This window comes from Condylura cristata, unplaced genomic scaffold, assembly GCF_000260355.1.
Source record: "Condylura cristata isolate star-nosed mole 26May11 unplaced genomic scaffold, ConCri1.0 scaffold00001, whole genome shotgun sequence".
NCBI classification, from domain to species: Eukaryota; Metazoa; Chordata; class Mammalia; order Eulipotyphla; family Talpidae; genus Condylura; species Condylura cristata.
The window spans coordinates 85,985,982-86,001,453 of record NW_004567102.1 but is presented as its reverse complement, the minus strand read 5'-3'; the positions used below and the strand labels follow the sequence as shown (position 1 = coordinate 86,001,453).

General features: G+C 52.4%; 1 protein-coding gene across 1 annotated transcript in view; it reads left to right on the top strand.

Moving 5' to 3' along the window:
* SERAC1 (serine active site containing 1) overlaps positions 1–15,472 on the top strand; it is a 34,014-nt gene that overhangs the window by 14,763 nt on the left and 3,779 nt on the right. The window contains exons 7-15 of the mRNA XM_004674159.2: positions 2,982–3,037; positions 3,781–3,894; positions 5,448–5,610; positions 8,909–9,059; positions 11,087–11,228; positions 12,180–12,274; positions 13,315–13,412; positions 14,346–14,528; positions 14,930–15,073. Of these exons, the coding sequence (XP_004674216.1) occupies positions 2,982–3,037; positions 3,781–3,894; positions 5,448–5,610; positions 8,909–9,059; positions 11,087–11,228; positions 12,180–12,274; positions 13,315–13,412; positions 14,346–14,528; positions 14,930–15,073 (1,146 nt within the window). The remainder of the gene's footprint in view (positions 1–2,981; positions 3,038–3,780; positions 3,895–5,447; positions 5,611–8,908; positions 9,060–11,086; positions 11,229–12,179; positions 12,275–13,314; positions 13,413–14,345; positions 14,529–14,929; positions 15,074–15,472) is intronic.

Genomic DNA, 15,472 nt, shown 5'->3' with positions numbered 1-15,472 from the left:
TGAAACGCTCCTGTCTCTGAGAAAAGCCAAGACGACCGTCACTTCCACAGTAACCCACTCAGTGAGGGGAAGGTATTTTCTCAGTAAACTTTTTTCAGACATATTCTACATTCCCCCAGTTGAGTGATTTATATGTTTTATCACCTTTTTATGAGAAATGAGGGACCGGTCCATGATGCGACATGCTCGCCTGCATGTATCTTTATATTCCCCGTTGGGTCCGGCCTGGCTTTGCTCCAGACCCATAGTCGTCATTTTCTTCTTGGTGCTTCTTGGCTGGCTGGGAAGCCCTCCTGGGGTGCCTTGTCATCCCTTTGAATTGTCCCCAGGATGGCTGCGAAAGCACCTCGTCTTCTCATGACAAGATTCTCCTGTCCTGCCCATGAGCGCTACACCTGGGTGTTAGCAGAGACAGTGTCAGGGTCCCAGCCCCGGACACGCGGCGGCGTCCTTCCTGGAGGCCGAGCAGGTAACCTCGCTCCAGGCTCCTGAGTCACGGACCCGAACAGCACCTTCTCGACAAGGCCTTAATTTCATGATGACATTTCCAGTTGCTAGGTGTTTTGGGCAAGACTTAACTGAGCTGTCAGCACAATTCACAAAACCCACCCTGTAAACACATGGAATTTACTGGGCCTCATGTGTTCACAGAGGGGGCAGCCATCACCACGTTTAAATCCAGGAGATGCTCGTGTTGCCAAGATGGAAACCTGAGCCCGTTGGCGCGTGACCCCTCGAGGGATGAGCTTTATCCGGCAGGGTGTGCTCAGTGGCCAACCCCTTTCACATAAGAATAATGTGGTCGAGGCTCGGCCACGTTGCAGCCTCCCTGTGTGGCTACCCACGCTCCTTGCGTGGTGAGCTATCTGGCTTGCTCGCCCTTCGGCAGGCCACCCCGGGTTTCCACTCAGTGGCGACTGTGAGTGATGGTCTGAGCACCCGAGGGTGGGTCCTGCGTGGGTATTTGTAGTTCTCTTGGGTGGATTCCAGCAGTGGACCTGCGGGCCTCTGTGGCGACGCCGTGGTGAACTTCTCAAGGCCCTTCCAACCTGTGTGCATGACGTCCACGCCATTTTCCATTCCCACTCGAATGCAGGCGGGTTTCAGCGCCGCCAGCACTTGTCAACCGTGGGCAGGGCTGGTCTTTTGTTCCTGTCTCCCATTGGTGTTTTTTTTTTTTGATAATAGTTTATTTTTACATTATTTTGTGCCTTTTTCCATCTCAGTTGTAATCCCCGTGGGCATCTCATCACCAAATCATCCATGTGCCATCACCATAGTCCAGTACACTTCTCTCCCAATACCATTTTTGATCCTGTTCCCCACTCCACCCCCATTAAATATCTATGGTATATAGTTGTTCATTATTTTTATTTTCTCCCCTGGTCCTTTATACTCCTGTAATGAGTGAAAACCATCCATCCATTCTTTTTCCTTTTCATTCTGGCTTATTTTACTAAGCACAATCCCTTCCAGCTCCATCCATGTTGCTGCAAAAGGCGTGAGTTTACCTTTTTGATTGCTGAGTAATGTTCCATTGTGTATATGTACCAGGTCTTTTTAATCCAGTCTTCTACTTTTGGGTATTTGGGTTGATTCCATGTTTTTCCTATTGTAAATAAAGCAGCAACAAGCATGGGGTGCATTCTGGTTTTGACTGGCATTTCCTAGTGGTTAGTGACACAGGTTATCTTTTTATGCTGGCTGGCAATTTTATATCTTTGGAAAAATACCCAATCAAATCCTTGCCCATGTATCATTGTTTTTCTACTGTTGAGTTGTAAGAACTCTATTTTGGATACAAATCCCTTGTCGGACATATGAATTGTAAAGATTTCACCCACTCTACTTGATAACGTCTTCTGTAGTTTACATTTTGCTGAAGCTCAGTCTGTGTGTGTGTTTTCGTTGTCGCTTGTGCAGCTGATGTCACACCTGGGAGACCCTGGGGCCTTCCCTTCGGCTCTCATGCTTTCATCCGGGAGCCAGGGCAACAGGCTGTTTCAGCAGGTCTAGTCTGACTTGGGTGGTCTCTTCCTGGCACAACCATGCTGTGCACCACCAGGTTAGGTGGTCAGTGCCTCAGGTCGCCGCTGATGGCCCTCGCCCCTTCATCCCAGCTTCTCCATGCCCCGCAGAGGTGGGGAGGGTGTGGGAGAGGCGGGTTGTAGTGATGGATCTTTAAGGAGAGTGCCCTCCCGCCCCAGCCTCCCAGGCCCGGCTACCCTCAGCCCTGCTGGGGGAGGAAGGCTGTCAGTGCAGCTCCTGGCACTCTGCTGTGATCCGTAGTGCGCATCTGAACCTTACTGGCTTTACTGCGGCATCGGTTTACAATACTGTGTATGACTCAGGGGGACTGACACCCCTTCAGGTGCATGTTGTCATCTGAGCGTCTTCAAACCTGGAAAAATAGGTTGTATCAGAGGAGACATGAAGAATTCTAGAGTGGCCAAACATCGTGAACATTTACTAGGTTCACTGAATGGTGGGCGTATGCAATCACTCGAAAAGCAGAAACCATGAGTCGTTTTCGCTGTAGAAAACACGGCGCCTCAGCTGTGTGCGCATGCCTATTTCAGAAACGGCCTGTGGCCGTCCTCGTGTGCCGCAGGTAGCCCGTGCTCGAGTCCAAAGCCCAGGAGACCAGCAGTGGGCCTTCCTTGCACGTTCGGCCTCCCCTCGCCCACGCACTCCCTGCAGGCCGGCACACCGTGCGCGCTCCTCTGGCCCCAGGCTGGTCTGGGCGCGCTGTCAGCCTACCGGGGCGCAGGCCTTGCACGCGTCCTGGCACATCTTCATTCCGCCTTTCCCGACGGGTGGGCACGGCGTGGTCTCCTACTTTCTGTTCTTACCAACAATGCTACCTCAAACGGGTGGAAGATGCCGCCCACCCCGGCTCCCGAGGCCGCCTGGTTGGAGGTCGGGGGCTGCAGGGCGCGGGGTCTGCGGCTCTGAGGGCGGCCGCTGGTTGTGCTCCACAGAAGTCGCCTTGTTGATGGTGCCCGTGGCCAGCGATGACAAGACCTGTCTCCCGCCTGTCTGAGCCGTGAGCTGTGTCCCTTTGTGTGGTTTCTGGGCATGAGCAGTGCGGGCGAGGGCTTCTGTGCTGTGGCCGTGTTCTGTTTCTTGTCCTCAGAACTTTCTGTTTATGACTGTTGCGCATTTGGCCAAAGCACTGCTGGGGGTTTGCATCACTGACTTGTGGGTGATCTCGGCACCCAGGTGACGTTAGTGCTCGATCTGTGCTAAAAGTTGAAGTTTATTCTTATGTTTTGACAGCCATTAGGAAGTTTTCACTCCTCTTGTTGTTTTTCCAGATGAACTTAAATTTCAGCATCGGAAGAATTGGAAAGCTCTATGATCATGACCAATCAATTAAAAAGTTTTCTAATAAGGCCTTTTTCTTTTGTATTATTTTGATTGATAAACTTTAAGTAGACTCTATTAGCATAATTTGGAAAGTAATAGCAAACTAAAGTATTGTGGCCAATCTCAGACTTTTCTTGATAAAGAAACTGCGTTGTCTTCGTGCTTCGGATTAGAGGAAACAGCAAAGAGACCGAGGAATAGATTGAGACTCAGAGATCACTCTCTTCTGGGCCGAAGTCCATGTTTTCTATCCTTGTAAGCAGTGGCTGCTATAAACTGAACCAGCCTATAAGTTTCCAAAACATTTTGAGGGTCATGTATTAATCCTTTCTAATGCTGATTCCTACACCAGAGAATTTTTTTCTGTTAAACAAATTCACTTTTTCAGTAAAAATTTTAATTGTCTTTTAGGGCGGCTTATGGTGTTTTGGAGGAAATGGACTTCCTTATGCCGAAAGTTTTGGAGAAGTTCCTTCAGTCACAGTGGAAATGTTCTGTTTAGAAGCTTTAGTGAAACATTCTGAGGTAACTTACATCCTTATGTTTTTTTCCCTATGATTGCATCAAAAGAGTTATAGACCAGGAAGCTAATCCTCAATTATTATTCAAAGAAATAATTCTCATTTATTGTAGGAAAAAAAAAGCTTTCTGCTAGTTTAAGAATTTCTGCTCCTGCCCATTTAATTGTTAACATTGATATCATGATTTAGCAACAGTGCATGAATTTCCCTTTGCTCAGGATTTTTAAAAACAGACTTACCCTCGGTCGCACATAAAGAAAGCAGTCTGCTGTGCAGGTCTGCACTTACCTGTCGGTTATGCTGTGGTCTACATCCCGATCACTTAGCAAGTGAAGTCAGGTAGCAAGTGCCAGTTAAAGTGCCTAGATATGGCAAAGATAGAGAAAAGAAGGAAATGTTTAGGTGATTCTTGGCTTTTAGTTATAGCCACTATCAGTGATTTTGAAGCTTTCTGGCATTGTGACAACTTTCCAGTCATGAGCACAGTTTGCTTTAAAAGAGAAAAGCGCCTCAAGCATCAAGGCATCAGCCAACCAGAAAGTGTATTAAAAATGCATATTTCCGCTTGCTCCTAGCCAGGAGTCTAGGAGTTTGCGTTTTTAACAGGCTTCCTCTGGGGCTGATGCATCGATCAGCGCTGGCCTGCAGAGCGCCCGTGTTCTCCAGCTGGATTTCGGGGGCCGCTGGTCTTGCCTGAGAAGCGAGGCGCTTTCTTGCCAACTTTAGTGCCTTCCTGCAGTGGAATTAGGGGTTGTGCACTAGCAGAGTCAGCCAAGTGTTGCAGTTGAGAAACTAGCTTGGGTTTATGTGACTTACCACTAGTTTCTGCACAGTAGTTGTATCCAGTACAAAGTACAGTGAGTGGAAGTCGTCTCCCCATTCTTCTCGGGTCTCAAGTTTTAGCCTCACTTGCTGTGTCTTTTTACTGTATTTAAAGTGTGACATTTCATGAAAATTCAGACTAAAGCCTGTCGTATACACAGGCCATCACTCAAGTCAGAGTGGCAGGTGACAGGACAAGGGCCTGTGGTGACCGGCCGAGCAGAATGAGTCGCTGCCACCCAACTCCCACACTGGCACCCCGAGTTTCCCTGGGTGTTCCTCCCTCTCCTTTTCTCTATTAGAAACTCAGCCCCAACTTTTTTTCCCTTTAAAAATTTTTTGCCTCCTGAGTTTTCTGACAGCCCGGCAGCTGCAGACCTGAGCAGTGGCTGTGGGGGCGTGCTCCCCGCCGGCAGCTCTCCCCAAAGCAGCCCGGGGCTGTTCCACCGTCAGGGGCAGACTTGGGCAGGCTACTGTAAGGTTTCTCAAGCATCAAAGTCAAAGCATCACGGCAACGATGCTGTAATAGTGACATTACCGGGCTGTAGCCAGCCAAGAGAGGCACGGTAAGGTAAAGAACAGAAACTTCCCAAGTCCGGTAGCCTTGCCCGCCCTGATTCTGGGGACGGGCAGGAGGTGGGCTTGGCTCATTCACCTCGGGGGCAGAGGCCGCGCGAAGGCCCCGTGACGCGCGTGGCTCTGCGGCCCGGTGAGCTTCCGCTGTCTGTCGTGTAGATCGCCTCGCACTGTGACCAGATCGAAGCGGGCGGCGGCCTGCAGCTGCTCCAGCGGCTGTACAGGCTCCACAGGGACTGCCCCAGCGTGCAGAGGGACATTCTGCGCGTGGTCGGGAACATGGCGCTGAACGAGCGGCTCCACGCCCCCATCGTGTGCTCAGGTACCGACTTCCCGCGCGGTGGCCCGGCCGGGGTCCTCGGGGCGTCGTGGCCTAGGGCGGGGGGCGGTCTGTGACGCGCTCCCCGCGCTCCCCCCGGCCGCTCTGCGCGCCTGAGTTCGCGCCCGCGGGCCCTTCGGCGGCAGCGTGAGGCTCTCTGCCGGCGGCCCGCTGTGCCCTGGCCTCGGCTGCCGCCTCCCCGCGTCACGGGCTGCGATGTCCTGTTGCTCTTCTACACTCAGGGCAGGTTTGGAGAAGATAAATGTTTTTTACATATTTATAATGTCCATTGCGCTTCTTTCTTTTCTGTATGTCAAATTTGCATGTGAAATCATTTCCCGCCTACTCAAAGGCCTGGGTCTGCTGGTAAGATGCTGCCACGTTTTATTTTCTGAGAATGTTTCTCCTCCCCCTTTTATTATCCAGGGAAAGATTTGTTTTCTGTGGATAAGTAATTCTGTTATTCTTTCCATGGGCACTGTAAAGAAGTCATCTCCCCCTGAAGACTGGTCTTTTGGGACGTCTCTTCCCCACGCTTGTTCTCAGCAGGGAGTGTACCTTTCTGGCTTCTTTTAAGATCTTTCTGTTTGGTTTTACGCAACCAGACTGTCAACTGCCTACAGGTCCCTTAAAGACCTGCTCAGGGCCCAAGCTGACTGGACGTGCGGGTTCATGCTTCCACCCGGTTGGGAAGTCCTCTGTCTTCACATGTTTTCCTGTGTCCCTTTCGGGCTCTCTTTCCCGAGACTTCCGTAATGTAGACAGTACAGCTTGCTTTTTTTTTTTTTTAATTCCATGAGCTGTATGTTTCTGCTCTGTGCACTTTGTTTTGCGTGGTTTCTGTTTCCCTGTTTTCAAGTCCACTGATTGGATAGAGACTAAAGAATTCAAAGCAGGACAGAGACTGGTCAGGTTAGTATTTTATGTTAAAAAATTTCACCCTCCCCTTAACTGAAACCGGCCCCGCTGGGTGATTTCAGTGCTGCCAAAGCCCCCTGAACACCTTGCCTCTCCAGCCCAGCCTGCCTTCTCATTTCCACTGGCCTCCCCCGCCCCTGGCTGGCCTTCTGCTTCCCAGCCATGCCTGGCTCTACTCCGCCTAAACAGAGCAGCATCTTGGCTCTGGCCCTCCTCTCATTCAAGCTTTTATTCCCTGTGACTGGTTTTCTCCACCAGAATCTTCTGGCCACATAATTTTTAAAATTATGTTTATTGGTTTATAACCCTGTGTGGTTTAGGGGTTAGGTTCACACCTCTACTGTGACTGTATATTACCATGCTATACCACTGGCAAAACCCAGTAATCCTCTTCCATAGTCCACTGGGTCCTGGCCTCCCTGTGGGGCTCCCCTTCCCCGTTTTGTCCAATAGTTTTGCAGTCAGACTTCTAGAGTGCATTTGGTCTGCAATTTCCCTTTGTGTCTTTACCTTCCAGTATGAGTGAAATCGTCTGTGTGTCTTTTCCCTTCTGCTCATCAGCCCCTCTGGTCATGAGCATATTGCTGCAAATGGCAAGAGCTCACCCTTTTTAATGGCTGAGTGGTACTCCATGGTGCTCTCCGCCCTATCTTCTCATCCTTCTCGCTTCCTTGAGCTCTTGGGCTGTGTCCACAGCTGGGCTGCTGTAAGTGGCGCTGCAGTGAGCGTGGGTGCAGACATCCCTTCGGGTTCAGGTTTGTATTCTGTAGGCAGGTGCCGAGGAGTGGGGGTGCTGGGTCAGATGCGGGGTCTGTTTGCATGTTGTAGACACCTCCAGACTGCTTTCCCCAGGCGCTGCCAGTCTGCGTGCCACTAACGGCAGATGAGGGTGCCTTCCCCGCTCATCTTTGTCAGCATGTGTGTGTGTGTGTGTGTGTGTGTGTGGTGTGTGGCCCTTATGCTGGGGGCAGGAGTGGATCTCACTGGGGCTGGCTTCTCCCTGGTAGGGGCTGTGAGCGCTTTCTCCTGTGCCCGACGGCCTCTGTCCGTCTCCTTGGGAGCTGTGTTAGCGCCTCTGCCTGCTTTTTGGGTGGGCTGTTTTCACCTTGTTGAGTTGTATGTGCTCGTCACAGACTGGGGTGTTAGCCACGTCCAAGTACCTCCTTCCACCCAGCAGCGCGTCTTTTTATCTTATGCTAGCTTCTTTCACCGTGCGGAAGCTTTTTAGTGGAGGTAGTCCCATTTGTTTATTTTTGCTTTTGTTTCTCTGCTGTTCCGAGTCAAGTTCCCAAAGACAATTAGGAGCCAGTGTCATGGGATGCTTTGCCTATGTTTTCTTCTGTGTGTTTTACGGCTTTAGGTTTAATCCATTTTGAGTTAATTTTTGTGTGTGGTGTGAGCAGGTGGTCTAGTTTCATTCTTTTGATGTGGCTTTCCAGTTTTCCCAGCACCATTTGTTGAAGAGACTTCTCCACTGTATCTTCTTGGCTCCTTTATTAAATGTAAATCAACTACCCATCCTGTTTTGATACTGTTGCTTTGTAATATAATTTGAGGTCTGGGAGTGTAGTACCTCCATTCCTTTCTTTCTTTCTTTTTTTTTTTAAAAAGACTTATGCATACAAGAACTGGGGTATAGGCCAGTGTGTGGGGGTGGTGGTGAGAGAATCACCAGAGACAGAGTGGAGAAGCGGGCAGCAGTGGGTGGGCCAGGAGAGGGCCGTGTCCATGGGGTCAGCTCCCTAGCTGGGAATCACACTTGTGCTACAGTGGCTGCTAGCTGGGCCCCAGGGTGCCTTTGCTGTTTAGGATCTTTTGTGGTTTCACACAAATTTCAGTAATATTTGCTCTACTTCCTTGAGTTTTAAATAACAACAAAAATAGACTCCTACTGCGCTCATACTCCACCTTCCTTTAAAAAATAGTTTTCTTTCCAGAACCTCAGGTTTTTCAAAAGAAGAATTCTGTCTCTACAGCAAGCTCATTGTTCGGAAAGAATTCCTGTGTGTTTTACAAGCTGTTAATGTGATTACCTGTCAGATGACATAGAGTTTTAAAGCAGAGTTTAATAATTCTTGCTTAAAGCAAATTATCTTATTTTGTGACCTGTTGAGACCTAATTTCTAGTAACTGCAAAGTTTATCAGACTATTTAGAGAAAACGGCTCTTGAATACCCCAACCTTCCCTCCAACCCGAGGGGCCTGCTGGGACATCATGGCGCTGTGCCGGGACCAGTTCGCCCGGGGCAGGGTGGGTCCGGGGTGCCTGGGCTTTCCGGAGTAGGCAGACAGGCTGGGCACCCCGGCCCTGTCATTTTCAGTCTGGAGCCACTCGCCCATCAGGTGGGTTAGAGTTGCTATTTAGGTGCGTGCTTTTCACCAGGCTGGGTCTCCATACTGGCAGAAGCCATGAAATCTCCCCAAATTATGGAGGCCTCGCACGCCGCCAGAACCCTGGCTAACCTGGACCGCGAGACGGTGCGAGAGAAGTACCCCGACGGCGTGTACGTGCTGCACCCCCAGCACCGCACCAGGTGAGCGTACAGGAGGGCCTTCGGGGGTGGGGGCCGACAGGGCTAACATTTGGCCTCATTTCCGCACCCTCACGTTAGCGACAAACCTTACAAAGACGCCAAGAGCCCTCTTTACCGAACTGCTTGTCTGTGCTAACCTCGGAAGGGTGGAAGCACCTTGTGACGGTGGCAACGAGTTCATTAGTCAGGCCATTTACATCGGAGACTTACCCTTCTCGGGGATTTTGTTCACTCTCATATCATGTCCCACTTAGGCTTTGTGGGAGTGTTTCTTGATCACTGCGTTTCTCATGTGGACCTGACAGTGTGCCAGCGGTCTGTGCAGCAGGAAGGAGCTGGGCGTTATCTTCTGGAGGCAACTGAATGAGCCTGGGCCTAGAAACCCAAGGGACTCAGTGCACTGGGGAAAAAGTCGTGGAGAGATTTTTATTGCGGTAGTACTGGTGTGCACCCCTAGAACCAGACAACTTTATACACCATAGCATGTTTCCAGCCGGAAGTCTAGTTTCCATCTGTCACCATATAGCTGATCCCCATTAACCATTTGCTCCCCCAACATAACCCTACTTCCCCTCTGGTGCTACCAACCTGTTGTATGAGTTTTTGGGCCTTTTCATTAAAAAAAAAATTCACATATGAATGTGATCATGTAGTCTTTGTCTTCTTTAAATTATTCCACTTAGCATATAAGCCCTCAAGGTCCATCCAATGTTGGATGCAAATGGCAAGGTAGAATCTTTTTTATGACTAGGTAGTATTCCATTGCGTGTGCAGATGTATATGTGTATAACAACATGTACTTACCTCCTCTTCTTCATCCATTCATCCCTCAGTGGGCACACAGGTTGTAAACAGCACTGCAATGAAAAAGGAGCACACTATCTTTTTGAATTAATGTTTTCCTATTTGGATAGTGCTCAAAAGTGGGACTGCTGTATCACATGCCATTTCTCTTAACTTCTGAGGCCCCTCAGGCCCTTTTACCCATAGCTGCAGCAGCTCATACCCTGACAGTACAGGGCTCCCCGTCCTCCTCGCCTGCGTTTCAGACAGGAGCCGCTCGCGAGGCCTGAGCTGGGGTCTCATTTTCTCGTGCATTTTCGGAGCCACTGAGCGTCTTCCCACGGCCGCTGGTCTTCTCAGAGAATGTTCCGATCACTAGCATCTTAAAATCAGATGTGTTGCTGAGCTGTATGAGTTCTTTCCATATTTTGTGCATTACCCCTTTTGGGGTGCTTGGCTTGCAGGTACCTGCTTCCACTCGGTAGGTGGCTTTTCACATCGATGACTCCCTTCACTCTGCAGAAATGTTTGCTTTGCTGTTTCCTCTTGTTTATATTTGTTTTTCTTGCTGTTGACTCAGATCCTAAATTGTGATAAATTTGACTCGTGCTTCTTATTGTTGTTTTCATTACCGATAAAGTAAATATAAAAAGGATCCCAATGAAAGTATTTGAGTGTTTGGATTTTTCTTAGAGACTTTAAAATGTATCTCAGAAAATAGCAAACCCTTCAAGTCTGAGACATGAATTTCCTAAATTAATGAAATTTGTAAATAAATTAATACGGTCATATGTTTAGATATGTTTTCTTTTAAGTCTCATCTGTATTACTTACCTTTTCCCTTGATAAATTGTGGAGTCCCTTTAGTGCCTATAGACTTGGAAACCATTCACGCGTTCTTATTTAAGTTCTGCAGTACTGTATGGATCTGGGGAACATTCCCATGGACTCGTTGGGGGTGGCCCTGCCTTCGGTCACGCCACCACCGTGGCGCGCGTTACCCTTCACGCAGTCGGCCCTGCTGGCGACGCGTCTTTGTCGAGAGAGCAGCGCGCATGCTGTGACGTGGTGTGCGGCTCCCGATAGGCTCCTCAGCCAAGCAGCGCCGGTCAGACCTGCCTTAGTCAAGTGCTGCTTTAGGTCAGCTAAGCCTGCCCAGCGCCGGCCCTAGGATGCTGTGCAGATTCTTACCAGAGCAATAACGCATTTATTCTGCTTCTTTTTCTGAACTCTCTGCCTACTAGCCAGCCCATTAAAGCAGATGTCCTTTTTATTCATGGCCTCATGGGGGCAGCGTTTAAAACGTGGCGCCAGCAGGACAATGAACGAACTTTACTTGAGAAGATTCCGGAGGATGAAGCCAGGTACACGACGTGTTGGCCCAAGGTGAGCAGCCGGCTCCGGCAGGCCCCGGCCCCGCACGCAGCCTGGCAGGTGGAGCCTCACTGGGACCTGCTTGTTTTTCTCTCTGGGCCGAGATTGGCCTTTCCCGTTCAGTGTTCCCGTCTCTCAGGACACCTGGGTGTTTCATGGACAGCGGGCTCGCCACCCGGGGCTGTGTAGCCTTCGCACAGGGCGCGGGTCCAGATTCTGAAAGAATATTGCAGGAAATATAAACAGGAGCAGGGCCAGTCGTTCACTTCCGTTAAAGATACAATGCACCAAACAATGCATCGCATTCCTAGTAGTTGCTGATTTAATGACGATAGAAACCGAAAGCCCCTGGGCATCTTCTCTTCTCAAGAGCCTAAACTCTGGGATGAAGCCCTTGCGTGGGGCTTGCCTCAGGTCAGTGAGAGCAGAGGCTGCTGATGTGTGTGAATAGTTTCAGGTCTTGGTCGCCTGCTGCTCAGTCACCTGCATGAAGGCTCGGGAGCAGCAGGAGCGTCCTGTGCTTTCTCTCTGGTGACAGCGAAGTATGGGGACGACAGCTGACCCCGGTCTGCAGGGACAGAACTGAGACTGCGCTAGTGCCTGAGCCTCAGGCCGACTGCTGGACTGTGCTGTCCGGCCTGAGGGCGGAGCTTGCCATAAATGCTTTCAAAAGCCCAATTTGATCGTCGCCCCGAGTAGGCCTTGCGTTGAGCTCTAGCGGAGACCAACTATTCTCCGAAACCCACGCTGGCCTCACGCCATAAATGCCGATCCTCCTAGTGACCGGAGAGGAAATCGGATGCAGGGCTGAAGGGGTTTTCCTGGTGTCTCCACACTTCACCCCAGTGCGATGCTTCCCCAGTCGTCCACTGTCGCAAGAGGCCCTTGTGACGACTTTCCATTACTTGACATAGTTGCAGTGCCGGAGATTCACGTGTTCTTTTGTGCCTCTGTTCCACGTAGACGTGGCTGGCAAGAGACTGTCCCGCTCTCCGAATTATCTCTGTGGAGTATGACACCAGCCTGAGTGACTGGAGAGCGAGGTGCCCCATGGAGAGGTGACGGGGGCTCGGGCTGGGAGGGGGGCAGGGCCCAGGCACAGCGGGCCCCGGGAGGGAGGGACTTTGGGCGCCACAAACAGGATTTTCTTAGGGAAGCGGACTGGCGTTTCTCCTTGCTTCAGGAGTGGCTGCTGTAAGGCACGGAGTGCCCGAGTTGGGCCCCTGGTGAGCTCCATTCGCTGTGGTCCCGGTGGGACCCGGCGACCCCAGCATCGCCCCGGCGGGACAGAGGGAGCCCCTGGTGTTTGTGGTCCCGCCACAGCCTCTAGGCGGGATACAGGACACTGGCCTTCCGGGGCCGTGACCCAGGCGGCAGCTGGCGCTCCTGGCCACCCCGTCCATCCACCGCAGTCCCCTGGCTGCCTGGGGAGGCCGGCAGCGGGGCGCGCTAATGAGTGCTGTGGACGGGCTGCGGGCCGGGGAGCCGGGGCACCAGGGCACCACCTCCTGCCAGCCCCCTGCCGTTGGCCGTGCTCTGACTGGCCTTTATCTTGAAGGAAGATTGTACAGCTAAACAGTTTGAAACTACAGAGGAGATGGTTCTGGAGTTCCCTCTCAGCATAGTTACTTGAATTCTGATGGTAGCAGGTTTCTAGTATTTCCACAGAACAAACTAAAGTGATGAAAGTTAGTGCTGATGGCATAAATGCGCTAGAACTGCGCAGCCGTGACAGCTGACGTCACATAAGCCTGGTCTCCATTCCAGGCCCTGCGAGAGCGAGGACCTGAGTCCCATGCGCGCTGTCGGGGCACTTGGTGTGAGCCCAGCTGGGCCTAGGGAAACTGCCAGCCCAGATTAAATGCTCCAGCGAAGTCTGTCAGTAAATGGAAGGCTCCTCTGGGCGGGGCTGTTCCTCATTATGTGGATTACGGCCAGAGGAGGGGTCCAGCTGGGTGGTGTCGGGGGCCCTCCCCCGAGGGTCGTGCACACTGCAGCGCCCTTTCCTTGCCGGAAGGGTTAGGGCGGGGTGTGGGTGGGGGTGGCCGGCGCCTCCCTCACACCTGCCCCTCACACCTGCTCTCCTCATTGCGCCCAGGAAGTCTATTGCATACAGGAGCAACGAACTTCTGGGGAAGCTCAGAGCCGCCGGCGTCGGGGACCGCCCCGTGGTCTGGGTGTCCCACAGCATGGGGGGTAAGTCTCCATTTCTGCCAGCGCCGCCCGAGTTCGTCCCCCGCGCTGGGCCCCCGAAGCCGCTGGAGCTGGTTTACTTTGCCCTCTTGATGTGTTTGACAGCGAGCAGTTAAACATGACTAGTCTCCTTCCATGCGTCTCCAGAAGGGGACGACTCCTAACGGGCCCGGGAAGGGCGAGCGGTGGCCTCGTGCTTTCCAGGGTGGTAGCGAGCAAACGGCTTACCTTAGCCCGGCTTGTAAAGATCCCTCAGCATCCTGGCTGCTCTTCCCTGGCCCCGCCGAGGGTCCATTTCACTCCAGTGTGTGTGTGGTGGGGGCGGAGGGGCCAGGAGCCTGCTGAGGTGGAGTGGCCCTGGCGTCCACATGCCGCTTTGCTGAGCGACACGCCGCCCCCCCGGCCCCTCCGCGGGCCATCCGGCCGGGGCCTGGCTGAGCCGATGAGACCCAGGTTGCCGGCTGGAGTCGGGCAATTTGCGGAGACAAAATGGTGGACACAGCTCGGCGCCTCGGAGATTCCGTGGCGTCTCTGTGAGCTTTGTTCCCCTTGGGCCAGCCCAGGGGCGGGGGCAGGGGCCGAAGGCGCCGTCAGGTCCTTCTCCAGGAAGCTGGGTGCTGCGTGGGGCAGGCGCCGCCGGCTTCCGACGCCGCCTGTGGGCGGGAGCAGCTCGACCTGCTTTTAGCTGGGGGTGGCCGCGCGGGACAGGAGCCGTGAGGAGGTCTGCTTTGGCCACAGTGCCGGCGGCCTCTGCGGCTGCGCGCACTGCGCATTCTGGAGCGGCGGGAGGACTCCCCTGCTTACTAGTCCACAGAGAATTAGGTTTAAGCATCTCCACAGGGCGTCTGTCCCTTCCTCAGTTCCTGTCTCGCCTGTTTCAGATGGTGGCGGGAAGGGAAGAAGCTTGGCTATGTGTTTTCTTCTTCTCTGTGGCAGGTCTTCTTGTCAAAAAGATGCTGCTGGAAGCCTCTAAGAAGCCAGAAATGAATGCCGTTGTAAATAACACCCGCGGCATCATTTTTTACAGTGTCCCGCACCACGGCTCCCACCTGGCCGAGTACTCTGTTAACGCTCGCTATCTTCTCTTTCCCTCTTTGGAAGTCAAAGAACTCAGCAAGGGTAACTGCTCACTTTCTTCATGCGGGGGGGTTACCTGGCAGAGTCCCCCGGGGGGAGGGAACCGAACTGGATTGGATCATCGTTTGCGTGAGAATTCGCTAGACTATCGGGGCACATTTTTAGTTTGGGCTTGGTTTTGCTGTGGTACCCCCGTTTGACCAGCGAGCCTTTGCTCAGATGTGGCGCTGATTTAGTATTATCCTCAAAGGTATTTGCTAAGTTGCTCTAAGCATCACTCCACATTGCCAGTGAGCTGTGTATCCCTGTGAACCTCTGCCCGCATCCTGACGCCTCCGAGGAGGGCAGTGACAAGCCGCCTTCTCGAATCAGATCTGCGACTTCTCCGCATCTGAGTCGGGTCAACACAGTTGGTCACAGCCCTGTTTTCGATCATTTTACAGATTCTCCTGCACTCAAAGCACTACACGATGACTTTCTGGAGCTGGCTAGAGACAGAAACCTCCAGGTGCTGAACTTCGTGGAGACGCGGCCAACCTCCATAGGCAGCATGATCAAACTGCACGTGGTGCCCGTGGAGTCGGCAGGTGCGCGCCCTCTCGGAGACTTTCCGGCCGCGAGAGGAGCGGCTGTGGTGCCTAGCACCGACTTGTAGCCGCCCACTTGAATAGTGGCTACGAGACAGTTAGAGCCAGATTCTAATCCTGTGACTCCTTCGGCCTTCGCTCGCCTTGCCTAGCCCGCCCCAAGGCTCATGAGTTGAGATGGCTGGCTCACAGTCAGTGTGGCCTCAGGCACAAAGGTGGGGGGAAGGTAGGGCCCCCCACCCCAGGTTGAAGGGCGTCTAACAGCTGCCTGTAGAGACCTGAAAAGCCCAGCTGAGGTGTGGGAGCCATAATAAATGGAAGCTGTATGGGGACACTGGAACAGCGGGGATGCTGGTGGAGAAGCTAGAATTACCGAACAGCCGCCCTAGCCGGTGGGGG